The 27851-nt window shown below is 35.5% G+C and overlaps 1 protein-coding gene across 2 annotated transcripts in view; it reads right to left on the bottom strand.

The window, feature by feature from the left end:
- Positions 1–27851, bottom strand: part of BLTP1 (bridge-like lipid transfer protein family member 1) — a 216686-nt gene that overhangs the window by 37474 nt on the left and 151361 nt on the right. The window contains exons 53-64 of one of the 2 annotated variants that reach the window (XM_081223831.1): positions 24297–24541; positions 22067–22172; positions 16446–16543; positions 15516–15701; positions 14360–14528; positions 12576–12787; positions 11277–11475; positions 6112–6171; positions 3814–4040; positions 2835–3035; positions 2510–2640; positions 1124–1247 (exon numbers count right to left, since the gene is read on the bottom strand). In XM_081223831.1, coding sequence (XP_081079957.1) covers positions 1124–1247; positions 2510–2640; positions 2835–3035; positions 3814–4040; positions 6112–6171; positions 11277–11475; positions 12576–12787; positions 14360–14528; positions 15516–15701; positions 16446–16543; positions 22067–22172; positions 24297–24541 — 1958 coding nt within the window. The remainder of the gene's footprint in view (positions 1–1123; positions 1248–2509; positions 2641–2834; positions 3036–3813; positions 4041–6111; positions 6172–11276; positions 11476–12575; positions 12788–14359; positions 14529–15515; positions 15702–16445; positions 16544–22066; positions 22173–24296; positions 24542–27851) is intronic. The other variant, XM_081223832.1, reaches the window with a different exon arrangement.

Here is a 27851-nt window from a genome sequence, read left to right as displayed (position 1 = left end):
AGCAATATTTTCATTATGTTGCATGACTGTGAGGTACATAGTGGCAAAAAATTTAAACACAGAGTTATGCATTACAGAGCATCACTATCCATTTAGTACTATCAGAGGCCAGTGTTGAATAAGTAAAATTGAATTTTATTCCTAATTTAAATAAATAATTTAGAACACTATTCAAATGAGGTTGTCTAGGACTTTGGTGGTGACCAAGGAAAGAAAGTTCAAGCTGATGAACTCTGGATCCCTGCAACCTTTCCCCCTTTTCTCTAACCTCAACAGCTCTGATTTAATCAGTTTTTATGTATTGGGGTAACACCCAAAAACCATACTCTGGTTAAAAAAAACTGGAGGGTTTTGCTGACTATATTTTTAAAAATTAGTTTTTCTACTAACAAGACTACCTTGACCCAAAGCAACCTACCTCCATTTGAATAAGTTTTAGAATTATTTTCTACTCTATTTTTCTAGTACATCTATCTATATATTATTTCAAGTGTTCAGCAATTGGACTAAATCCCAGGATGTGGTAGATAGTAAGGTCAAAGATAAACAACTTGTCCTTTAAGAGACTCAAATACTAGTAAGGGCAACTAAATATGCAAATAATAAAGGTAAGAATAAAGTGCTGACAGTATGTAGTGGCTAAGAGTAAAATCCGCTGTGGAAAATGGGAGGGGTAGAATGGACATCTCAAAAAATTTCACATTTGAATTAGAGACAAAAAAGAAAGTATGACTTCATGACAGGCAGACAAAACACAGTGGCTAAGGGCATAGACTGTAGAATCCCACTGTTTGGGTTTGAATTTTGGCTCCGCTGGAATTATTGGCTGTATAACCTTGGTCAAATTGCTTGACCTCTCTGTGCCTCAGTTTCCTCATCTTTAAAATGGGGAAAATAATACAAGCTACCACATAGGGTTGTTGTAGAGATTTAATGGGTTGTTGAATGTAAAGTGTTTTAAACAGTGCCTGGTACATAGTAGACATGAGATACACAAGTCAAGTGTTATCACTAGCAATGGAGGAAGAAAGAGAACAACATAAGTATCATCATAAAATTTCATAAAGTGAAAAAATGTTTAAATAGTCTACTTTAATAAAATTCTCCTTAAATGTTTACTCACTCGCATACTGGACCTCCGTAATTTTTTACGAACATCTCTTCTAATATCATTCACAGCAACAGATTCTAATTGTTGATAACGTTGAATTTCCTGGTTTATGGTTCCTTCACTTGCACCTAGTTTTCTGGATAAAAAACAAATATGGCAGTTAGTGTAATGAGGTAACAAAGTAAGAGTGATTTTTACTTGCTCCTTTTTAAATTCTCTATCAGAATATCAAAGATTATGTATGGACAGGCCACAATCCTGCATAAAGTTAATACTCATATCTGGCAAAACTGTAAAAAAAAAAACAACTTTCTCTAATGTTTTAGGAAATGGTTCTTATCCATTTCTACATCACGAGTCTCTGTGATAATCTCAGGAAAGCTATGGAACCACTTAGCAGAATAGTATCTGTATGTAATATTCTACATATAATTTAAGCCTCAGGTAAGATTTTAGGGGAGGAAGTATATTTTGCTTCAAGTCAGTTTTCCCCTGATAACAAAACTCAAACTACAATGTAAGTCAACAGGAAAACGTGAATCACTGTATCATAACTGATTTTACAGACAAGTTTTTAGCGAATACCTCTCACTGTACAATGTATACATTTCTGTAAAATCCTCGAATGCAAAAAAACACAGATAAAGGAGTACAAAGATTAGAAAAGATGAAGTATGTTTTCCACCTTTGGGGAAAACAAAAATTTCATTTTGGCAAGAAGAATATTTAGTCTTACAGAGCAAGTATTACCTAGTCAGTACTATTTAGCAGGCTACAGATAAAGAAAAAAATGACTACCACCTACTCCCCACTCTTGACTCGCCCTACCCTCACCTCAGTTCTAGTGAACTGCTAATACAGGCAAGCAAAAAAGCATGAAGTTTGAATTCAGACAAACACAGGTTCAAATTCCAATTCTTTAATCTCTCTGAGCCAGTTTTCTCATCTATAAAGTTTGGATAATGCCATCTAATCTCACAGAAATGTTGTGAGGATTAAATTGAGATAACATGTCAGAATCACAATAGGTGCTTAATAAATTCTAAATTTTCTTCCTCTCTCAAAAATTTGCATTCCAAAAATACTGTTAGCAAAAAACTCATATTTACATACATATGTGAAGATACATGTATGTACATGTAGAGATGCACATATGTGACATAAAGTCAGTCATAAACTTCTCAGAAATGGGGAGTTGTGGTGAGCACTAGACTAACATTTCTAACTTTATCACTAATGAATGTATGATCTCAGACAAATCACCAAACTTTTCTGGACCTTGGTGATCTCATTTATAAACTAAAGGGGTTGTACTGGCCCCAATCCAGTTTCCTTCACATTTAAAATCTATTCTATTATTAGGGAATACTATACTAAATTAAAAATCATTATACATACTTAAGATCATCTATTACTTTGGCCTGTTCATTCAGTTCTCTGATATCCACTATACGCTTCATAATTTTTCTTCCTCTAAGTTCTCCTGGCTGGCTACAAGATGCTCCTTGTCTTCGATGATCTACAGCTTCCTGAAAAATCAAAAGCATGTCTGTCAGTAACACCCTCAGGTCACAAAGCAAATCTACCCTATCACAGAAATAACACCTTAAATCAAAGGGAGCATGCAAGAATCAAAGCCATCTATATTAAGTAAGATGATTGGAATTCTCCAGTGATTCAAACCCCTTCATTTTCGTAAGGAATCCATTTAGTTGCTACCTACGTTTCCCCATGAGTGAGCTCTGCATGCTTTCAGATGGGACTGGCTAGACTGAGGGGAGGCCCACATCTCTGGGTTACACAGATACTCTGCAGGAACAGAATAGCGCTGATGTGGAGGCCTCAGGCCTAGGAGGTGATTTACAAGTCGTTGCCCAAAGGTGAGCTTGTGGCCATCTCCACTTACTGAACTTCCCTCTGAACTCTAAATGGTAAACAGTAATGTTAATTTTTTAAAAATTTCTTTCCAAGAACAAAACTATTTCATGACACAGTAGTTAAAAGATGTTTCAAAATTTTTTTTACGTCGATAATAGAATGAAAGCAGAGAGAAACTTTCTTTTTATCTAATAATAAGTTTAACTAATAACTAATCAATCTGATACTATAGAATATGTACAGTATAAATGGAAATACACATTTTTAAAATGTATACTTTATTTTGTGTGGGTGCACTTTGCTTCTGACTTTCATTTTTGAACATCATTATTGGGATAACTCACATGCCATAAAATTCACCCATTTAAAATGTATAATGGTTTACAGTGGTTTTTAGTATAGTCACAAAGTTGTGCAGCCATCATCAGAATCTATTTAGAACATTTTTACCGCCTCCCAAACAAAACCTCATAACATTAGCAGTCTCTTCCCATCCCCTCTCCCAACCCCCTAAACTCTCCCAGTCCTAGGCGACCACTGATCTACTTTCTGTCTCTACAGATCTGCTTGCACTTTGCTTTTACTGTTAACATGTTACCTGTAGGTTAAGGCACAAGTTGGTTGACAACCGTTATGAAACAAGGAATTCAATTAAAAGACTATATTTTGGAATTAAAAAAACAATATTATATAAATGTAGACACAGAGAACCACCACTCCCTTCCTCCACAATTAGCAACTACAGTAAATAACACTGACCTAATAATATCCCTTTCTCAGGGTAAAAGCCAGTCCTGACAAAGTCTAACTGTGAGTTTACTTACAGTATGGATAGTGGGAGACATAGTGTCAACTTCATCTTCATCTGACAGGTCAGCTATGTTCACTGAATTTAGATCGGCAATGTCATCTACGTCCTCCTCTCCTGTCAGTGTTGTAAGGGTATTGCCCAGAGCGTTAAGTCTTTTGCCAATGTTAGGATCCATGTGGACATCAATCCCACACATTTTCCACAATACATTGAGTGTCCAGGTTCCAGCACTACTACTTTCTGTTTAAATAAAGAAGTGACGTTTTTGGTAAGTCTTGAGTATAGAAATTTAAATAATTCTACATTCAGGTAATAAAGTGGATGATGGCCCTGTGTAATAACTAATGTCTCTTACAGCTAGATCTGTCAGAAACATGAGACTACGGGATTGATTTCCCTATTGTATAGTGTGCACCTATTGTTTCTCTGTTTTCAGCACTCTTCTTTCCCCATGTGACCTATGAATTCCCTCCTCCCCTAGCCCCATAGCTGATCTACCTTCCCATGACTATAGTAGGAGAACTGGCACAGCCCTCCCTCATTAGCCAGAATTAATCAGATGATTAGCCTGAGTAAGGGTCAAAGTTGGAAAACTAAGAATCCTTCCCTGGACTTGAGAAAAGACTGGTCCCTCTCTAGTGATTGAGGGGTGGGGAATGAGGCTCATGAGCTGCTGGCAGCCATGTTTCCTGCCATATTTCAGGAGGTCAGCAGTTAGCAAAAATGAAGCAGCCGGAGAGAAGCAAAGACAAGAGCTGGAAAGAGCCCTGGTGACAGCTGGGATCTTGTTTCCAGTAGTTCCTGAGGGCCCCTGAATTGACCTCGTTCTTTCTCTTCACTGAGATAGCCATTCCTAAGTTTAATTGTGATCTGCAAATGTTCTTTTAACAAGTTCCCCCTTCTGGTTAAGCCAGTTTGAGTACGTTGTTGTCGCTTATAAACAAGACTCCTGACAAAGACTTTTATGTGACCTTCCTCCCAATATGTATGTTTACCTCAGTTATCAACTTTTCCTTCTAACATTACTGCTGGAAATTTCCTAACTTTTTCAGTTCTCTGTCAGTGGGGACTGCAGGCCTTGCTATTTTCTGAGACAGTTTACTTAGGACGAGCACTGAGACTAGGTTTTGGAGGACAGGAGGAATAGTAAGGAGAAAAGGAAATCTACTCGTCCTAATCGGCTTCTCCCCTCTCAACATTTTTTTTTTTTTTTTTTTTTTGCTGTACGCGGGCCTCTCACTGTTGTGGCCTCTCCCGTTGCGAAGCACAGGCTCCGGACGCGCAGGCTCAGCAGCCACGGCTCACGGGCCCAGCCGCTCCGCGGCATGTGGGATCCTCCCGGACCGGGGCACGAACCCGCGTCCCCCGCATCGGCAGGCGGACTCCCAACCACTGCGCCACCAGGGAAGCCCTCCTCTCAACATTTTAAGCGCTCTTAAATCAATATCTCCATTTATCTTACCCTAATTTTATACCAGTAAAAATAATAAAAAGTGACACTATGCTGTCATCTTAGTTAAGACAGATTACTACTTCTATGGTTATCTCCGAACCAGTTTCCTAGATTTCTCTCCTCTCTAATCCTTGAAAGTGTGTGTCCCTTTGATACTGTCACATCTGCTTTCTTGCTCAAAAAAACTCAACGGCTTTCTCACTGTCCACAAGATGAAGTCCAAATTCCTTAATTTGGGATTTAAGATTTTTCTCATCTTATTTTCACATAACTCTATTCCAGCCAATTTGGACAACTCTAACTAGACACTGTGTTTTGACATCATGACAGGTATTATTCTCTCTGCCTGAATTTTCTCTGTTCATATTTTCCAGTTTTTGCTTAAGAAACAATTTTATCCATCTTTCAAGTCCTTGTTTAAATGCTTTTCCTTCCATAAAGCTTTCTCTCATTCCAGTATCCTTTGACATTTAGAAATTTTATCTCCCTCCTGTAAATTTCAATAGCAATTGGAATTTTATATATTTTTTGAACTTATCACTTATTACAGTTTAGTTATGCTGCAGAGCTGTAACTACATTATTAGAATTTAAACTTATATGGCATAGAAAGTATATCTTATTCATCTTTGTCTTTCCCAAAACATTTTGTAGTGTATCTTGTACACTGATGGTGTCTAATTAATTGTTAGATAAATAAAAATATGCTAATATTATTGCAAAATAGTTTTTAAAAATTAGGGAGTACCAGAATGAGTTTAGTTAAAAGAGCCTCTAATATAAAGGCAGGAAAAATGGATAAAAAAAGCAGAATTCTACCAGATATATATAGCAAAAGTAATACCAAAGGTGAACTTACCAGCAGCTGCTTGTCCTGTAGTCCTGGAACACACTTCATAGGTACCATCTGGAACTACACCTGCACAAAAATGACCCCCAAAATAAGTTTCAATAAAATTATGCTTGTGATTAAATATTACACTGCAATTTTTCTTCCAAAAATGATTACCTAAATATAAACAGGATTACTAGCCTCTCTAGGTTTCAGTTTCTTTTTTTTAATTTATTAATTTATTTATTTTATACAGCACGTTCTTATTAGTTATCTATCTGATACATCTTAGTGTATTAGATTTCAGTTTCTAATCTGGAGAATGAAAGGGCTACCTTAGATGACTTATGGTATCTATTTCATGTCTCGCAATATTTTATTCTTACCGATTTTAAGAACTGCATACACCTGAAACTAATATATTGTAAATCAACCATACCTCAATAAAGAAAAAAAGATTTGACTCCAGTTTTATCTTTACATTCTGCATGTGATTTCCTTATCTGAGTGACAATACCTGGCCAACTCTGAAACTCTAGTTTCCAGATTCTATGACAATTTGTACCATCATGAATGAATGGCACTTTGAGAATGCAAATAAGTTTAAAAGGATTTTTTGATAACTAAGAACTGCCACATTAGGTCACAGACATGATTCATCAACCTTGTCTTTTACTTTGACAAGGATCATTTTATGAGGGGAAAAAAAAAAAAGATTGCCTGCCATGATGTCAACCTCATAACGTCAGCCTCCTAAGGTCATGGACCTATCCCCAGAACATATCTAACTTTAACTTTGAAACATTTACTACTTCTTAGCTTTAATCAGATAATTTCAGCTTTTTAAAGAGGTTAATTAAATCAACAAAAGACATGCCATCCTTGAAACAACTTTTAAACAAAGTAGAGCCTAAAGATAGAATTAAGACCCTTTCTCAGTAATCCTTAATGGAAACCAAATTTCAGTCTAAACCTGACAGTATATATACCGTAATAAAATGTCCTTTTGCAATTCATTCCATATTCTAAACTGGTATTCAAATGTTACTCAAATGCGAGTTGTAGAAATACTACAATTTAGGGACTTCCCTGGTGGTCCAGTGGTTAAGACTCCATGCTCCCAATGCAGGGGGCCTGGGTTCGATCCCTGGTCAGGGAACTAGATCCCGCATGCCACAACTAAGACCCAGCACAGCCAAATAAATAAATTAATTTAAAAAAAAGAAAAGAAATACTACAATTTATTTTGGGAGAAAGGGTTCATAACTGACAATTTCTATTATGTATTTTTTAAGGTGGTGCCAATAACTTTAAAATCTAAATTATATTTTTGAACCATATGGTACTTGTGCCTCACATACAAATTATAAAAAAGAATTAGATCTTGTTTGGGGGTAAAAGTTTGCCTAATTCACCTTTAATGTCATAGTTATAAATCAGAGCAAAAAAAGCCTAGACTACCCTTTCAAATCTTAAGACTGCTAGAATGAAAAGAAAAGCCTCTGAAATTGGAGTAATATAACTAAGGCCAAGTGAAAGTAAGAAACAGTAAATTTAAAAAGGGTAGAAAACATCGAGGACTTCCAATCCCAAGAAGTGCTAGAGAATTTTTGAATATTAAGCTAAAAAAAAGATTATATAAATTCATAGAATACAGAGGTATGATGAATTAATAAGGAATGTTAAAATTCTTAGGAGTATATCTGGATCCTGAAAGTGAGAAGTAGGAAACCAACTGGGCTCCTGCCCACTGTACCTGTCATCTCTGAGTTGGACCAACCAGAATCCAGGATGGCAGTATTCCTGCTGTGACAACCAAATGCTGCTACCCAGGTGTTAGCAGAAAGTTGGAATTTTTCAAACTTCTAGTGGTTTAGTTTTTCTAAATACATGTTAAAGAATAGCGTCTAATCTTTACTATTTAAGTGGTCCATGGAACCCTTCCTATACATTGTCCTTTCTAATTTTTATTGCACTTCCCCCCAAAATATTATCACCTAGAGAGGAAATTACACCGCGCTATCTTTTTTTTTTTTTGGCCATGCCGCTTGGCTTGCAGACTCTTAGTTCCCCAACCAGGGATCAAACCTGGGCCCCGCCAGTGAAAGCGCCAAGTCCTAACCACTGGACCACCAAGGGAATTACCGACACAGGGCCATCTTTTATTTAGGGCATGATTTTTTTTTTAACATCTTTATTGGAGTATAATTGCTTTACAATGGTGTGTTAGTTTCTGCTGTATAACAAAGTGAATCAGCTATACATATACATATATCCCCATATCCCCTCCCTCTTGCGTCTCCCTCCCACCCTCCCTATCCCACCCCTCTAGGTGGTCACAAAGCATCGAGCTGATCTCCCTGTGCTGTGCGGCTGCTTCCCACTAGTTATCTATTTTACGTTTGGTAGTTTACATATGTACATGCCACTCTCTTACTTTGTCCCAGCTTACCCTTCCCACTCCCCATGTCCTCAAGTCCATTCTCTACATCTGTGTCTTTATTCCTGTCCTGCTCCTAGGTTCTTCAGAACCACTTTTTTTTTTTTTAGATTCTATATATGTGTTAGCATATGGTATTTGTTTTTCTCTTTCTGACTTACTTCACTCTGTATGACAGACTCTAGGTCCATCCACCTCACTACAAATACCTCAATTTCATTTCTTTTAATGGCTAATATTCCACTGTATATATATATGCCACATCTTCTTTATCCATTCATCTGTCAGTGGACACTTAGGTTGCTTCCATGTCCAGGCTATTGTAAATAGTGCTGCAGTGAACATTGTGGTACATGACTATTTTGGAATTATGGTTTTCTCAGGGTATATGCCCAGTAGTGGGATTGCTTGGTCGTATGGTAGTTCTAATTTTAGTTTTTTAAGGAACTTCCATATTGTTCTCCATAGTGGCTGTATCAATTTACATTCCCACCAACAGTGCAAGAGGGTTCCCTTTTCTCCACACCCTGTCCAGCATTTATTGCTTGTAGATTTTTTGATGCTGGCCATTCTGACTGGTGTGAGGTGATACCTCATTGTAGTTTTGATTTGCATTTCTCTAATGATTAGTGATGTTGAGCATCTTTTCATGTGTTTGTTGGCAATCTGTATATCTTCTTTGGAGAAATGTCTATTTAGGTCTTCTGCCCATTTTTGGATTGGGTTGTTTGTTTTTTTGACATTGAGCTGCATGAGCTGCTTGTAAATTTTGGAGATTAATCCTTTGTCCATTGATTCATTCGCAAATATTTCCTCCCATTCTGAGAGTTGTCTTTTGGTCTTGTTTATGGTTTCCTTTGCTGTGCAAAAGCTTTGAAGTTTCGTTAGGTCCCATTTGTTTATTTTTGTTTTTATTTCCATTTCTCTAGGAGGTGGGTCAAAAAGGATCTTGCTGTGATTTATGTCATGGAGTGTTCTGCCTATGTTTTCCTTTTTATAGTGTCTGGCCTTACATTTAGGTCTTTAATCCATTTTGAGTTTATTTTTGTGTATGGCATTAGGGAGTGTTCTAATTTCATTCTTTTACATGTCCCTGTCCAGTTTTCCCATCACCACTTATTGAAGAGGCTGTCTTTTCTCCATTGTATATTCTTGCCTCCTTTATCAAAAATAAGGTGACCATATGTGCGTGGGTTTATCTCTGGGCTTTCTATCCTGTTCCATTGATCTATATTTCTGTTTCTGTAGGGCATGATTTTTAAATGATCTGTGAAAAAAAATCCTAAGGCATAATCCTACTTTTCCTTATTTCTCTGCCCTAAACTCAACTCTTTTTTAAAAAAAAATCTCAGTTATATCCAAGTATACTTACTACTAATAAAAACTACACTAATAAAAACTACAAAATAGTAAACTAATTGGTGAATCTGTAATTTGGAATTCTTTTATGTCAGCAAAACAACTACTCTACTCATCTCGTTTGCCACTCTCCCAAAACACCAAACAATAAGCATGTTACAAAAACAAGTCATTTGATTCCTTCCAAAACCCCAAATAAATTATGATTATCGCAATTATCAGCATGTTAGTGTTCTACTTTGCTGGTATAATATCCACTGAGGTGCTGAGTTATTGTTTATATTTTTTAATATGTGTTTTTGAGTCAGAGGCATATTTCTTATGCATTTTCCCTTTGTTTAAACTGCTAAGGAAATGGTATCCTTCCTTGTTTCCAAATATATTCTATCCAGTATGACTATAATGATGGCAAAATGTCATCATAATAAAAATCAAGAGGTTTAAATTTATTTTAAGGAAAAAAACACACAAACAAAAGACAGTTATGGTGACCTTTTAAAACATACATAACAACCATGTAAAATGATTACTTGTAAAAATTTCTAATGAAGCCTAATTTTGGTCTTTTGGGTATCAGGCACGAGTATTTTGATATCAAGTCTTCTTAATAACCTGAAGTATTTCAAAGAAATCCTAGTATTTTACCTATGAATTATCTAAATGCAAAGCATTCAAAACCAAAAAATTTCACCTAAAATTTTCGCCAATATTAAATGCTAAAACTTCAAGTTTTGATATAAAAACACTGGAAAGTTCTCCCAATACTCAAAGAAAACCCAGAACTGGAAAGAAGATTGTCTTCCAGTGAAGAGAGGAAAAAATTGCTAAATAATGGCATACCACCTTCTGAAAAGTAATTAATTTTGTTTTACAGATTAGCTGAGGAATTTTAGTCCACAACCATTAATTCTTCAAATATAATTTTTCTTCATTATTAAGATTAATGATAACACAACATTGTAAAGCAACTATACTCCAATAAAAATTAATTAAAAATAGATTAATGATGCTTTATCAACTCTGCTGTAATATTTAAAATATTAAAATAAAAATAAATCCCTTTACCTTCAAAATAGCATACAAATACAGCTTTAGTTATTCACAACCAGAGGAAACTAAAGCTGTGTTTAATGGAGCATAATAGAATCAGAGAAATCACACAAATTATACTCTGTATACTACATATGTGGACATGTGGACTAATTTATTTACTTATTTATGGCTGGAATCACAAATATGTTCTGATATCTTTAATTAGAAATAGTCTTTATGTCACGAAGTCCAATAACATTCCTAGATATGAACATCCTTTAGTTTTACTTATGAAGACACTGGGGTTATTTTTTAATTTTAAAAAATTCAAAACCTCATACAGAAAATAAGAGACACTCACAGGCATTCATCACTAGGTCCCCACGAATTTCTGGTTTCCAGTCATCCCATGATGTCTCAAAGCCATCAGCAAAACGGATACAAAAGTTTTTGAAATGCCCTTTACTAACTAGAGATTCTGAAGAACAAGCAGTGATGAGAGTACTTTCAATGGTCAGTACTAAAGCAGAACCAGTGTCAAGGTCTCCAGTGTGATTAGACTGCAAAATATATTAAAGAAATGAGACAAAAGGTGACAACTTTTAAAATTTGGAAACCTCACAGGATTCATAAGATCAAACATCTAGAAAGGGTCAACCCTAGAGCGCTTCATTAAAAAGCAGTTTAGAAAGATGCCTACTTTTAAAATTAAATTGCTCATGTGAAATGCATTGCCATGTGCATTTTTTTAACCTAAACTTGCAAAAGGCTAATTATCTGTTCTTTTTATCTCAAGCCTTTTAGTTTGTGTGGAACATTTTCATTTTGACAACCATCCCTGGTGTGTAAATCCTTCCTAAGCTCTGTCCATCATGTCATTAAAATATTATCATTTTTCAATCCCTGAAGCACAAACATACCATGTTGCCAATCCTTAACTCCGAGTTTTTCTTAACACTGTTTTGCCAAACAAAATACTTAAAGATAAATTCATTCAACAACTGGTTACAGGTTAAGGTAAATTATAACAGTAAAATGTAGACCTCTGTATTTGTTATAATTGTAACTTCTTAGCCTAACAGGGGGTTCATAGCCTTTTCCCTCACACACATGTGCATGCAAATATGTATTCCTGAGAACTGGTCCTAAATCACAAAGAGTAAATTTTTGCTTTATCCAGTACACATAACTTGGAAGTTTTGTTACCACTAAATATTATAGTTTAAAAGAATTTTGAAATTCCCTACCCTGTTTTAGATAAAGTTATTAAACATTATTATATAGCATCCTTAAATATCCTTTGTTTCTATTTTATTATCAAGTGTATGCCAAAGATGTCTTGGCTAAATACAAAACAAATAAAAATTTTTGAAAGCTAAGCTGCTTATTTTCCAAGGTAAAAATTAAGATTTATTAGATGGGTGTCAATCTCATTACTATTATGAGGCATATCAGAATGCTTCAGAGAAGTCTCATGAAACTGACGTTTAATACGCTGTGGATGAATAACAGTTGAAGGCGTTCAATCTTACTTGCTATCTACTAAACTCAAGTTATAAACTGTTATCCTGAAAAGCTTATTGTTATACTCTATACACATAAAAATGGTTTCTAGAAATGTCTGGCTCTTAATCTTGGACTGTGATTCGATTTTTTATACCTGTGCAGTGTTTGTGATAGGCAGGCAAATTCCCAGATCATTCACAGTGAGCTGGAGGAAGAGAGTCCCAAACGCCTGGGCTGACGTTTGCTGGATACCAGGCAACATATCTACCACTTCCTTTGTAGCCATATGAATATCTTTATGTAAAGCCATTCGTTGTTCATTCCAATTGTCATAGGCAGCCTTATAATTCAGCCAAAACAGCACAGCTTTTGATAATTAAGACAGGGCAGAAGGAAAATTAAAATAAAAACTGTAAAGCTATATGGCAAGTAAACCTCTAGAGCTGCAAAATCCTGTTGATTAATAAAAATTATTCCCAGAAAATTGTAGCATTAGAATTTGAAAGGATCTAAGAGGATACGGTCAACTTGAAAAATGAAAAAAGCAGAAAGCAGGGACTGCAAAGTGGCAAAAGAAGAAAATCCAGGTCCATTCATTCATTCAATGAATTAGTTGTGAAATGCCTACTATATATGCTAGGCATTGGCATGGAATAACAAACGAAAACAGACATGGTCCCTGACCTTATACAGCTTTCTGTTACAACAGTTAAAAATTCTTGAAGGAGAGGTACGTAATACTGGGAGTATACATTAATAAAGTGTGATTTAGAGAGAGAAGTCGAAGACATTTGAGTTTGTAACAAGAATGAAACTTAAGGTAAACCATCATTTAATGCAGTGTATACAAGGAGGAGTCTAAAGAGAGATAAAGATGAACGGGCCAGAGAAGTAGAAGGAAAAGCAGGTGTTATGTCATGGACACAAAGAGTACAAAGTACTTTAAGGAGTTGTTGAAAGTTGATCAAAAGTTGGTAAGATGAGAAATGAAAAAAAAAATGTGCACCAGATTTAGCAAAATAAAATGGTAAGGGCAGTTTTCTCACAAACTGATCTTATCACCAGCCAATGCCCACCACTGATTTAAATCTTTTATGGCTTCATAAATGGTTCTTCATTACTTCTAAAATACAATTCCTATTTGCCCAAGACACATTAATTAGATTCTATCTATTGTTCAGCCTTATTTCCCATTATTTTCTTTTATAAAAATGGCTGCTATATTTTCTTAGACCTCTGTGCTCATATATATTCATTCATGTTCTTTCTCACTTGGCAAATATTTATTTAGTTCTTAACTACATGCCTGGGACTGTTCTAGGCCTTCAGATACAGAGGTAAATAGGACAAGCTTTCATTTCCTGTCTCCTTGGTGAACTCCTAACTCCAAGTTGAATCTGAAAATTTAGTTTCTCCTCTGAGAAGCACAGAGAAAGTGAGAGACACCCTCAGATATAAGGGGGAAAAAAAGAAGTGTGTGTGTGTGTGTGTGTGTGTATCTATATCTATATCTATATATCTCCACTCTGTAGTCTACTTTGTTCTCTTTCCCACTGAACTGAGAGCTCCTTGAGGGCAGAGATCCTGTTTTCCATATTTGTATTCCACTTCTAGACAGTAAACAATAAATGTTTATAGAATAAATTAATAAAGACAGTGCTAAGACAATTGGGTGCAATAGTTATCCAAACCAAAAAATTTAAAATTCTGAATCAGACATTCCTATAGATCCATGTAAAAAGCAAATAACTTTAAAAAGTAAAGTAACTTCAAAAACTAATGGTAATAAGCATGAAACTTTTTTTGGATGCTCACATTTTAAATTTAAGAGACATTTAGCTGTCAAGCATTTAAACTTGTAAACTACAGATGATTTTTTCTAGCATTACCAAAACATTTCTAAATCTAACAAGACAGTATTGATAGACTTCATCTTACCTCTATCAAAGGCCACAGGCTGTGCATAAACAATTGGTCTATTCAGGGTAATAAGCACAGCTTCCCTATCTGAAGAACCACTGATTTCTTCTCGCAGGGCATTTCTTAACCCAATTCTAGTTTTAAAATAGGCAACCTGATGAAAATCAGAACCAGCTTCCTCATAAACCTAAAATAAAATTAAAAGCTCAATAAAATCAAATAATGGAAAATATTTTAATTTAAAAAATTAGAAGTTTTAACACCATTAATGGTATTGTTCACTAAAAGAACTACAGTACATTTTTCTCTATTTCATTTGTCAATGATAAATTCCTGATACTCTGTACCATAAACACTTGAAATTAATATACAATATGGATGGGTATATAAGAAATAAATAGGAAGTCATACATAAAATTCATACAAAAGCTAGGATTAGGGCCATATCCTCAATGGCAATGTATTAAATGTTTCAAGATAATTAGATCCTCTCTCCTCTCAAACTGTGTTTCTATTTGAAAAAATTACTGTTTTTCTAGAGATGACATGAAATTTTTGTTCATTTATTCCCCCACATAATCTTTAATACAACCACTCAGGTTTGAAAAGTGACTGGTATTCTTTTAATCTTCAAACTAAAGAAGGAAAAAGGTTAAATCTACATAATAATTTTTAGCAAAAAAAATAGTAAAATTCCCTGATGAGCTGTGAAAGTTAATTTTTATACAACAGAATCTGATTTACTGTCGTATATATACACTTTTTTTAAACTTTACATGTTTATATTATAGCATGCAAAATTTGCCATTATCAAACAGGACAGCTAAGAAACTTAGTAACATTTTAAAGACTGACCAATGTTAGTACAAAGTGTTGAAATAAAAAATAATGTTTAACAAAATCAAGAGAAATTATAAATGAATATTTATGAAGATACTAGATTCAAGTTTCATGTGATTGCATTTGCACTGAACAATATACTACCAATATACTCAATGAAATACCAAGGTAAAATTATAAGGTCCTTCTTAAATGATTTTTTATTAGAATTTACAATCAGATTTTAGGAACTTCAACTCAATACTTTTTAAAGTATAGTAATACTTAAAGTAGTTTAAATTGATGTGCAAAGTTTAAAAGCCACAGTTTTAATATCAACATATTCAGCACTCACCTGATGTTTAACAATTTGTCCTAATGCCAGATTTAAATCCACTTGGCATTTACCAAACAGTTTCAGATAGCTGCTACTTCCTGGTGAAGCTTTGGTTTGAAGTCGGTTTGAAAGTTCCAGTTCAATCAATCCAGTTTCAAATCTCACAGCTCTCATTGAGGGAGTTGTGGCCGTTACTTGAATACCCTAGCAGATTATATGTTTGGAGGAAAAAAGAATCTTAAATCAACAATGTACACACACACAAATGAAATCCTTCAATATATGATAAATAAAACAGCCATGTTTTAAAACACATATAGGATGCCTGATGAACTGATAAAACTGGCAACATCCTTTAATTTCTCATGTCAGTAGGAACTTTTTTAGCTATTAATTTTTTTTTCAGTATTCTGTATTTAAAATATAGACTGTTCATGTGTTAAATACATTAATTACAAGTAAATAACTATTTGGTAAGAATGATTTTTATTTTTAAGAACACTAATATCGTAAATATTGGAAATAACTTTTCTATTAAGGTATTATTTTAACTGGATAACTGTACAAAATATTTCTTACAGAGTAATTTATAACAGCAATAATTAGAAAAAAGTCAAAAGGTTTATCTGAAGGAAGTAGTTAAATTGTTACAACTGTATAATATATAGCATAGCTGTTCAAAAAGATAAAGTGGATCTAAATGTTCTGACATGGAAAGGTATTCAAGGTTTTTAAAAATGCAGAAATATATACATATATAAAAATACAAATAGGAAAACGTCCTAAAGGATATTCAACTGTTAAAGCTTCTTCTCTGCGTGGACAGGGTTATACTTCAGTTTTATTTTCTATTTGGCATACTCATATATCATATAGATTTTCTACAAGCATACATTAAGTAGAAAAATACTTCTTAAAGAATCATTATTATATTATTATTTATGTTACCTTAAACTGCAAGTTCAGGGAATAGAGTAGAATTTTAGGCTTATCTCCATCTGCTGTTCCATCATGTTCGTTCCAAAGAGGAATAGGTTGCTCCCCACCTGAAAGGTTAAATAATTGAAGGTTTGAGGCAATTTCTTTAAAAGGAAAATAACTACTTTGTGTGCTTAAAAACACACACACACACACACAACATTTTCTTCTTCCTGATCATTAACTCAATCTTTAACAGGGAACTTTAGCCATGTCACATTTCACTGAGGCAGATGTTATATGATAGGGACAGTACTGCATATGTAGGTATTTATTAAGAACATTTTATAAGGACTAGAACTAAGATCCCACAAGCTGTGCAGTGCGGCCAGAAAAAAAAAAAAGAACATTTTATAAGGACTAAATTAAGACATTATACCTATAATTACACCAAACATGATTATACACCTGAGGAAATATATTTGAGGGAAAAACAGTACAATGAAATAATTTCTTCAACCAAAAATGTGACCTTTGTCATTTATATTTGTGTGTCATAAACAAAAAAGAAAAAATAAAGGTGGAGAAATAAAAAATAAGGTAATAATTAAGAGTGTGACAATAAAGGTTTGGCCTATACATGAAAACAAAATGGGGGCAGAGGACCCTGGGGATAAAGTTCCTATTAATAGACCATTTGTTGCCCAGGCATTGTGGCATTCAGGAAATAATGTTCTAATACTTTAAAATCCAACTTCTATCTCTCCTCCTCCTTCCTTTATTGTAAAAACTTTTCTGTATGCTTACCTTTCAAATATTCTATCTTAAAGTGATTCATCTTTTTCTATGTATATTGAATTTAGCATCATCCCAGGGAGCAAATATAAGTGGGATGGGAAGTTTTTTCCTAGTAGGTAATCAATTAATGCAATTCATCACATCAACAGGCTAAAGAAGAAAAATTACATTATCATATTACAGGATGCAGAAAAAGCATTTGACAAAATCCAACACCTATTGATAGTAAAGATTCTCAGTAAACTAGGAGCAGAGAACTTCCTCAACTCGATAGAGAATATCTACAAAAAACCTACAGCTAGTAGGATCCTTAATGGTGAAAAGCTCTTAGTTTCCTCACTAAGATAAGGTACAAACCAAGGATGTCCACTCTTACCACTCCTTTTCAACATCATACAAGAAGTCCTACCTAATGCAATAAGACAAGAAAAGGAAAAAAAAAAGATATACAGATTGGGAAGGAAGAAATAAAACTGTCTCTGTTCACAAATGACCTGATCATCTATGTAGAAGTTCCTGGACCCAATAAGTGATTATAGCAAAATTGCAGGATACAAGGTTAATAATATACACTTTCCTATATACCAGCAATAAACAGTGGAATGTGAAATTAAAAACACAACACCATTTACATTAGCACCACAAAAAATAAGATACTTAAGTATAAATTAACAATATATATATATATAAGATCTACATGAGAAAACCTACAAAACTCTGATAATGTCAGTTCTTCCCAACTTGCTCTCTAGATTCAATGCAACCCCAGTCAAAATCCTACCAAGTTATTTTGTGGATATTGACAAACTCATTCTAAGGTGTACATGAAGAGACAAAATACCCAGAATAGCCAATAAAATATTGAAGGAGAAGACCAAAACTAGAAGACTTAAACTACCTGACTTCAAGACTACAAGCTAATCAAGACAGTGTGGTACTGGTGAAATAACAGACAAAAAGATCAATGGAACAGAAGGGAGAGCTCAAAAATAGATCCACATAAATATAGTCAACTAATCTTTGACAAATGAGCATAGGCAATACAGTTGAGCAAAGGCAATACAATGGAGCAAAGATACAGTCTTTTCAACATATGTTGCTAGAATACCTGGACATCCACATGCAAAAAAATACATGTAGATATAGACCTTAAACCTGTCACAAAAATTAACTCATAATGGATCACAGGCCTAAAGGTAAAACACAAAACTACAAAAATCATATATGATTTTTAACAAAGGAGAAAACCTTAATGACCTTCTGTATGACAATGACTTTTTGGATACAACACCAAAGGCATGATCCATGAAAGAAAGAATTGATAAATTAGACTTTTAAAAAATTTTTTAATTTTAATTTTAATTTTTTTTTGGTCACACCACACAAAATGAGGGATCTTAGTCCCCCAACCAGGCATGAAACTCGCACCCCTTGCAGTGGAAGCACGGAGTCTTAACCACTGGACCACCAGGGAAGTCCCAAGCTAGACTTTATTAAAATTAAAAACTTCTGCTCTGAGAAGACAGTATCAAGAGAATAACAAGACAAGCCACAACTGGGAGAAAATATTTCCAAAAGATACATTTGTAAAGGACCATTATCCAAAATATGCAAAGAGCTCTTAAACTCAACAATAAGAAAACAACCTGATTAAAAATGGGCCAAACATTTTAATAAACACCTCACCAAAGAAGATATACAGAAGGCAAATAAGCACATGAAAAGATGCTTCACATCATGTCATCAGGGAAATGCAAATTAAAACCACAGTAATATACCACTGCACACCCATCAGAATATCCAAAATCTAGAACAGTGACAAACAACACAAAATGCTGGGGGGATGTGGAGCAAAAGGAACTTTCATTCATTTCTGGTGGGAATGCAAAATGGTACAGTCACTTTAGAAGACAGTTTGGCAGTTTCCTATAAAACGAAACATACTTTTATATGATCCATATGATCCAGCAATGTTGCACCTTGGCAGTTACCAAAAGGAGAGGAAAACTTATGTCCACACAGAAACCTGCACGTGGATGTTTATAGCACCTTAGTTCATAATGGCCAAAACCTGGAAGCAACCAAGGGAGGAATAAATAGGCAAAGAACAGAGGATTTTTAGGGCAGTGGAACTACTCTGTAGGATATTATAATGATAGATACACGTCATTATACATTTGTTCAAACCCACAGAATGAACAATGCCAAGAGTGAATCCTAATGTAAACTATGGGCTTTTGGTGATAATAGTGTGTCAATGTAGGTTTGTCAGTTGTAACAAACGTACCACTATAATGGGGGACTTTGATAATGGGGGAGACTATGCATGACTGAAGGCAGAGGGTATCTGGGAAATCTCTGTACCTTCCCCTCAATTTTGCCGTGAACCTAAAACTGCTCTAAAAAATAAAGTTGATTTTTAAAAAAGACTATTTGTTTTGTTCATCTGTCACTATGCTGAATATCTTTTATATAGTTTCAGAAAAAACATTTTTTTTAATTTAAAAGACAAGCTCTGCCTCTTACAAAATGTATTACATAATACTTTTAGTTTATAGAAATATCAGAGATACTATTAGTCACATTAACTCCACAGTTTTTACCTTGTTATGAATTAAATATAGACCTGGTCCAATTGTAAGAAGGTAACCTCACTATATATATATTTCTCATTACATATAAATGGCTGTACATACCCAAAAATAGACCTCTTCTCTTTACTAAGTCAGCGCTTACCTACACCTTTCTGAAACCCAGGCAATCCATGGGCAATAAGATTATAAGAATTGATTCTTCAAAAAAGAATTTTCCTAACAAACTTGATGATGATTGTGAACATGAGTATTCCTATGCAACAGAAAATGTCCTAAAGCTAAATGTAACATGAAGGAAAAGCATGAGGAAAAAGTTTAAGAAACAAATAAGGAAAATAATCATGAAGATTATGGGAGAGTAGGGAAGCAATATAGAGATTAGAATACTAAGAAATGTGGCTACAGGGATTCTAAGTATTCCCTCTCAATAATCTGTTACATTCTCTGGTTTTGAAAAAGATAAGGGAACATCTGTGCTCCATGAGGCCCTGGGCCAGCTGGATGATATGTGATTTACATTTCAGCTATTTTCCTAGGGTTCATGCTGTCTCTACAGTCAGGAAGGAATGGTTCAGGGAGCAGATCTAGCCACTAAATGACTTTGGCATCATTATCGGATTTCTCTAGTCTTCACAGTGATTAGCAAGCCTTCATGGTTAGAATATTAATTTCCAGTCTTCTTTTCCAGTTCATTATTCACAGACCTAGGGATACACTTTACTTATAACTCCTAACTGAATGTAATTCAAAGGTTAAGAAAAGCCTTTCTTTTTCATCAAAACCACTTTGACAGCTTACAGTACCAGACTAATACGAGGAACTCTATAATCCTAGGTTTTTACCGTAAGAGATACAAGATTAGTTAATGGAAAAGTCTGTTTGTTCTTTAGTTATACATATTCAGCAATAGCAGTCTTGAAAATACTCTTTAAAACTCATAAAAATTTACCAACTTGAAATATTCTTTACTTTCACATTATAGACAATGTTCTAATGTGATATCAACCAGGTAAATGGGCCACATTAAAACTTCTGTATGGTCTCCAAGTAGAGACACCTTCAGTGGCAGAAGAGGCTTCTGCTATGTATTTATCCCTCCCTTAATGGTTTGTATTCAACCGTTTTTAGAAAAATTCCAAGACTACCAATTGATCTGATTTTTATATTAACTTGTAAAATTCTATAGCTCTGCTAGGCTTCTTCAATGTGATCATTAAGTAGCTTCCTGACCTCAGATACAACCAGAACCAACCCATGAGAACCAGGAAAATCTCTTGCTCACACAGCTGCTACATAATTTAATTCCCTAATCCATGTTCTGTCCTCCTTCAGGGCCTTATCAAATACTGGTCCATAAGCTCTGCCTGAATCTTCTCTACTTCTCCTTTCTTGCCAAATGAGGCTTCACTTGTGAGGTTTTGAATATGACTTCCTCTGTGAAGCCTTTTCTGATTCCTTAGACTACATTAGTTTCTCCTTTGACACAGACATAGCACCTTCTTCTTGTCATTCAGAGAACTCATCACAATTATAATATACTATCTAGATACTCAATAAATTTGTAAAATGAATGAATTTATCCATCAACATGGAGGAGTCTCCTCTTGATGCCAATTTATAGATGAGGCTTAACTATTATTTTAACATGATTATATTCATACTGAAATATTCAGCCTCAAGAACTGTTATACAGTCAACTTGTTTTCCACCCTAATGCCTCTTAATGCTTTACCTTGTGAATTAAAAATCAATTAATTGTTTAAATCAAACATATTTCCGGTTAAAATATAAAATAGTGATTAAGAAGCTCACTTATAATCTGATCTTGAGGAATAGCAAAAATATAATAAGGGTTGCTATAGACAATTTACCATGTGGCCAGCATACAGTCACCATCTGATACAGATTAAAATCGAAATCTTAATACTGATCTAAATTTTGTTCCCAAATGATTAAGATTAGTTTAGTTAACAGACACACACTAAGCTTTTTTTTTTTTTGGAAGGGAAGCATAAGGGAGCTTTGTTTAATTTATAAATTGTAAATGCATATATTACATATGACAAAAGTAATAAGCAAAAGAATCTGTAGGTGAGAAAGCCATAAAAGGAATGCAGAATTTTTAGGGAGTTACTCAACAATTTCATCTAAATGATAGGATCGATACTCATACATACCACTGGTACATGGACCATCATATAGCCAATGAGAATAAAAACCTGTTGTATGTTCTGCACTGTAAGTATCAAATCATCTTACCAGAAACTTTTTGTATTACTTCATTAACTTCCTTCATGAACACTTTCTGTACAAATACCAAGTGGTTTAGAAGATCAGTTGTAAGGTTATGTTCGAAGGAGCCAACCTGCCAAACAAAATCAGAATATTAGATTAACATACTGACTATATTAGTTTAAAATACATCTCACATAAGTCATCCCAAACTCTGAGGAAAAACAATTATCTACATGCTATTTGAAATGAAAATACTGAAGAAGGGTTAAAAATATTCCCCAATACTCTACTGGCCTGACATTGTTATGAGCTATTCCCCCCATATTTTAAAATAACAGTAGCCAATAAGGTATGAGAAATCTTTTGAAAATGAAGGAAAATTATACTCTATGTAACTTGCTGATTGCAAAATTGAAATTTTATGTAGAGTAATATTTATTTTTAATGACCACTGTTGTAGAGTTAGAAAGATGGACCAGTATAAATGAAAGTAAATGTATTTACTCATTCAAATATTTATTGACCATCTGCATTAGGTGCTAAAGATACAGCTGTGAATAAAAATAACAAAATTATGGCTCTCATGAAACTACATTTGAGCAAATTAGCAAATCAGATATACTAAAGTCAGCTTTACTATAATACATGTCCCATAATTAGTATAAAGCCCAAAATTTCTGGCAAGCATTAGTTAATAAACAGATTAAATAGAAACCCGGCCCTAACTGGAGTTGAGTTTTATATTAACAATGAATTGAAACATCCTTATGAGTAAGGCAAATGCTTCAACATTTGTCACTTTGATAGTGCCCATATTTTGATCAAAAGTTAACAGCAAAAGAGATGTAGCAGTCTTTTCTTAGGTGAGAAGTCACATAAAGTCTAAGTTTCACTGGGCACTTTTATTTTATATATAGTAGTATCAAATGGGCAAAGATGATTTTCACATGTGTCTACTTTAGGCCATAGTTAAATGGGCAACTCTCAGAGAGATGCAACTTTAGATTCTTCCGAATGTTTGTAATTAACTGCATTCTTAGTAAATCTGGGATGGTGTTCTGCCCCAATTACAAACTTTATACCTTTATAATAGCTAATATTAGTAAGGAACTATGCAATATACTGCATTTGATTTGTTTTATTTTCTGTCAAATGAAGCATTAATAATAGTATTGCTAAACTACAGTCTGGGACACTTATTTTTCAGTGTAGAAAGCACAAATGAAATATGCTTTATAATCCACCTTTAAGTAAATATTTGACTTCTAGCATCTTGTACACGAGAAGTTCTAGGACAAGCAGAGTCTAAAGAAGGTAAACTAGATTTAAATATATCCTACTTAGCTGTAATATTTCTAGAAAGACGCCAAAGAGCATTCTTATAGATCCTTCAGATTCTAGAGGATAAAATTTATAAAACAAAGAGTTGGAAAATTGATTTTTGATAAGGTTGCAATTGTTTCTGACAAACTGACAAAGCAAGCTGAGGAACGAGCACACTGTGTGACTCCTACATCTCTCATTTGATAGTTGGGAGACTTGGGGAAAGTTATTTAATCTCTCTAAATTTGATTTTCTACTATAAAAAATTAGGATGATAACAAATGGCCTACTTACCACAAATCAAATGAAAACATATCCAAATGCTTTTTAAACTTGTGATAATTGTACAGATATAAAGGGAAAAAATAATGATGGAATCATGTATGCTGGCTTTCAAATTCCCTTAGTAAAGAAACTAGTCTGTGAATCTGCTTGTAATTATTTTATGTCTGTATGACCTTTATATTGTTAATAAATATGTATACCTGGATGAATCATGTAACCTCTCTAATGGCTCAGTTTCTTTACTTGTAAAATGAGAATAAAATATCTACCTCAAAGGACTGATTTAAGGATTGTACAAGTCAATGAATATGAAGCATCTGACAAATGTTAGATACCCTTAGCGTTTTTATAATCAAATGAATCACGAAAATATTGTAGAGATGCATGTGAAACCCAATATAATAAATTTGAATTCAAAGATGATTAAAACAAGAAAAAAAAGCATGTTTAAATAGAACTATAAGGAGAGAGACACAAACACACATGTGTACGTACGTACACACACACACACACACACCAAACAGAGTACAAAATTCTGTAGGAATAAATGATTTGATGATTTTTTGGATCACTACATACTTTGGTACAACTAAAATTTGAAGGCTCCTAAATTACAAAGAGTAAGAAGATTAAAAAGTGAACTTACTTCTGCCACACAACGTAGATAATTTCCCTGTAAATAGTACCCTTGTTTAGAAGGCAGTTCATCTATACTCCACACCTGGTCTGAATAACTATCATGCTCTTCCATTATATATTTCCCTGACATAGTAACAGGAGGAAGGTTAAGACTGGCAGAAGGAGGAATGGTTGACATATCTGTGGCAGAAACTTTTGAAGTAAAACGCAATCTGTGATTTGGCAGCTCAAATGTAAACCTGGTCTGTGCACCTGTAAGAAATAAGGAAAGTTACTGTTTGTTGTTCAGGTGCTCATTCACTCATTCATTCCTTACTTTGTTCAATAAATGGTGTCTATTAAAAAAAGTATGCATTTTCCAAACCTACGTTGAAAGATATGAGGATATTTTAAATTTGCTTATAAAATATTTCCCATCTTTAAATATATGTATGGTTACTATAAAGCATCAGCCAGTACTACTAAGCCAGCAAATATCATTTATTAAGCCTACTAGGTGCCCAGCATTGTGTTAGGTGCTAGAGAAACACCTGTAAATGTTCTCTTTATTTCACATAAGGTAGAAAAGAAATTGCCTTTATTATGAAAGAGTTAAAACAAGAGAAATTAAAGTGCAAAACAAAACAAAACAACAGCAATCCACACAGTGTTTTATTCACAGAGAATAGTTAGCAGTTGATAACTTGCCTCTTGATCCTGACTCAGTATGGAAGGAAACAGTGAAATTGTCAAATCAACTAAATTACACTCAATGAAAACATTCGTCAAGTATAAAATTTTACAAACACATGTATCTTTGACCTTAACAATAATAATGGGACCATACTCCAAATAAGAATATGGTATGAGTTTTAGTTTACTGTTGGTTCTAAACACTTAAATCAACAATTTGGCATGTAGTTGTTCAAACAATTATAAATACACAACCTGTACTATTTATTCAGGCCATATTTCTCCAACTATTTATTGAGGGCATTAAGGCATAGCAGAAACCTTGTTAAAATCAAGATCTATTATTGCCTATTACATATACTGTCTAATGTATATGTGCATGTTCCTTTCCAACCAATCAAATCTACTGATACTGTTCTGTACATAAGCAATTCTCTCCACTCAAACATTAAACAGCCTATTTTGCCTACATTTAAAATTTATTATATGTTCGTAGTATTCTCGATTGTGCCAGAAGTAATTCTCTTTCTTCCACAAACTAATTAAAGGTCACCTCCTATATGTCACTTTCACTATATTCACTCACTATAACGTTTATACTTGGAATGAGTTATCCATAAACAGAAACATGCTCTCTCACCAACTGGTGCAACCGTGAGAGGCCAGATAGGTCACAACTGCTCTGATCTCCTCTTACTCACCACTCCAGCCAGGCAGAGTCATTGACTATGGCTTGCAGGCTGCAAGGGGTGCGGGCTGCCCTCCACAGTAGCTACCACTACTATTACTACCACCAACATCACCAAATAAAAACACAGACTGAAGTAATACTAGGCCTCAGGTCATCCCTTACCACTAGTATAACCTTTTTTTTTCCTACTGTTTTTGTCCCTTTCCTTTATTGCAAGAAGAATTATGGGTTGTTATCTGACTGGATATTTGACAGTATGTTTTCTTTGCTCCTAAATACTCATATCTTCCTAGTTCCAAACTGACTATTCGGCTTTTGATTTGCTGCTTCTGTTGACTCTTCTATTTCATGGATACCCTGAATAAACAGACAAGAAGAGCCATTTAGCCCAATACCTGAAGGCCCAACACTTCTGACTCTGCCAAATATGGAAATTCACTTTAAAGTGCTTCTGTTTCTGATAAGAAAAGATGTTCAGAAAAATCCCTCTCAATAAAGAAAACCTAAAATGCTAGAGAGCAGAAATAAATACATACACATACATACAAAATACATACATGTATGTATTCACATATATGTATATGTTTTTTAAAATTATTAATGTAATTTATCATGTTAATAAAATAAAGGAGAAAAAATATTTTAATTTCAACAGATACAGAAAAAAGTATCCAATAATAAGTATTCACCAATCATTCATAGAAACTCTTAGCACACTAGGAATAAAAGTAACTTATCTTGACCTGATAAAAATAATCCAGCAAAAACCTACAGCAAACATCATATTCACTGGTGAAATATTAATTCCCTTAAAAAATGTGAGTAAAACAAGGATGCCAGCAGTACCCCTTTTACTGAACTTGGTAGTAGAGACACAGTAATATAAGAAAAATAAAAAGGCATAAAGACTGGAAAGGAAGAAACAAAAGTATTATTTGCACATGGTATGAATATCTACTTAGGAAACTCCACAGAATCTTATTAGCAATAATAAAATAGGGGGCCCCGGAGGAAGATGGCGGAAGAGTAAGACGCGGAGATCACCTTCCTCCCCACAGATACATCAGAAATCCATCTACACGTGGAACAACTCCTACAGAACACCTACTGAACGCTGACAGAAGACCTCAGACCCCCCAAAAGGCAAGAAGCTCCCCACATACCTGGGTAGGGCAAAAGAAAAAAAGAATAAACAGAGACAATAGGATAGGGACGGGACCTGCACCAGTGGGAGGGAGCCGTGAAGCCGTGAAGGGGGGAAGGTTTCTACACACTACAAGCCCCTTCGCGGGCGGAGACTGCAGGTGGCGGAGGGGGAAAGCTTCGGAGTAGCGGAGGAGAGCACAGCAACAGGGGTGCGGAGGGCAAAGCGGAGAGATTCTGGCACAGAGGACCGGTGCCCTCAGGCACACACCAGCCCGAGAGGCTTGTCTGCTCGGCCGCCGTGGCGGGCGGGGCTGGGAGCTGAGGCTCGGGTATCGGCTTTCAGTCGGAGCGCAGGGAGAGGACTGGGGCTGGCGGCAGGAAGAGAGCCTGAAGGGGTTAGTGCACCACGGCTAGCCCGGAGGGAGTCCGGGGAAAGGGTCTGGAGCTGCTGAAGAGGCAAGAGACTTTTTTCCCTTTTGTTTCCTGGTGCGCGAGGAGAGGGCATTAAGAGGGCTGCTTGGGGAAGCGCCGGAGACAGGCACGAGCTGCGGGTAAGGCACGGACCTCGGAGACGGGCGTGGGCCGCCGCCGCAGCCGCCCGCCGCCGCCGCCGCCGCCGCCGCCGCCGCTGCCGCCGCCGCCGCGGGGCCTGTGTGCGAGCGCGGGTCACTGTCCGCCCCGCCTTCTGGGGGGCCTGTGCACCCCGCCACTGCCGGGGTCCCCGAGACCCGGGGACGGCTTTCCCGGGAAAGCGCACGGAGCGCCACGGGCTGCTGCAACGTCACGCCGGCCTCTGCCGCCGCAGGCCCGCCCCACACTGCGCGCCCCTCCCTCCCCTCTGCCTGAGTGAGCCAGAGCCCCCGAATCAGCGGCTCCTTTAAACCCGTCCTGTCTGAGCGAAGAACGGACGCCCTCCGGCGACCTACGCGCAGAGGCGGGGCCAGGTCCAAGGCTGAGACCTGGGAGCTGTGAGAGCAGAGGCAGGGAAATCTCTCTGTGCAGCCTCGGAGGCAGCGGATTAAAGCTCCACGGTCCATTTGATGTGCCCTGCGT

The sequence above is a fragment of the Mesoplodon bidens genome (genome assembly GCF_964165515.1).
Source record: "Mesoplodon bidens genome assembly, chromosome: 1".
Lineage (NCBI taxonomy): Eukaryota > Metazoa > Chordata > Mammalia > Artiodactyla > Ziphiidae > Mesoplodon > Mesoplodon bidens.
Note: the sequence above shows the minus strand (reverse complement) of the source record. Positions and strands in the feature narration are given on the sequence as shown.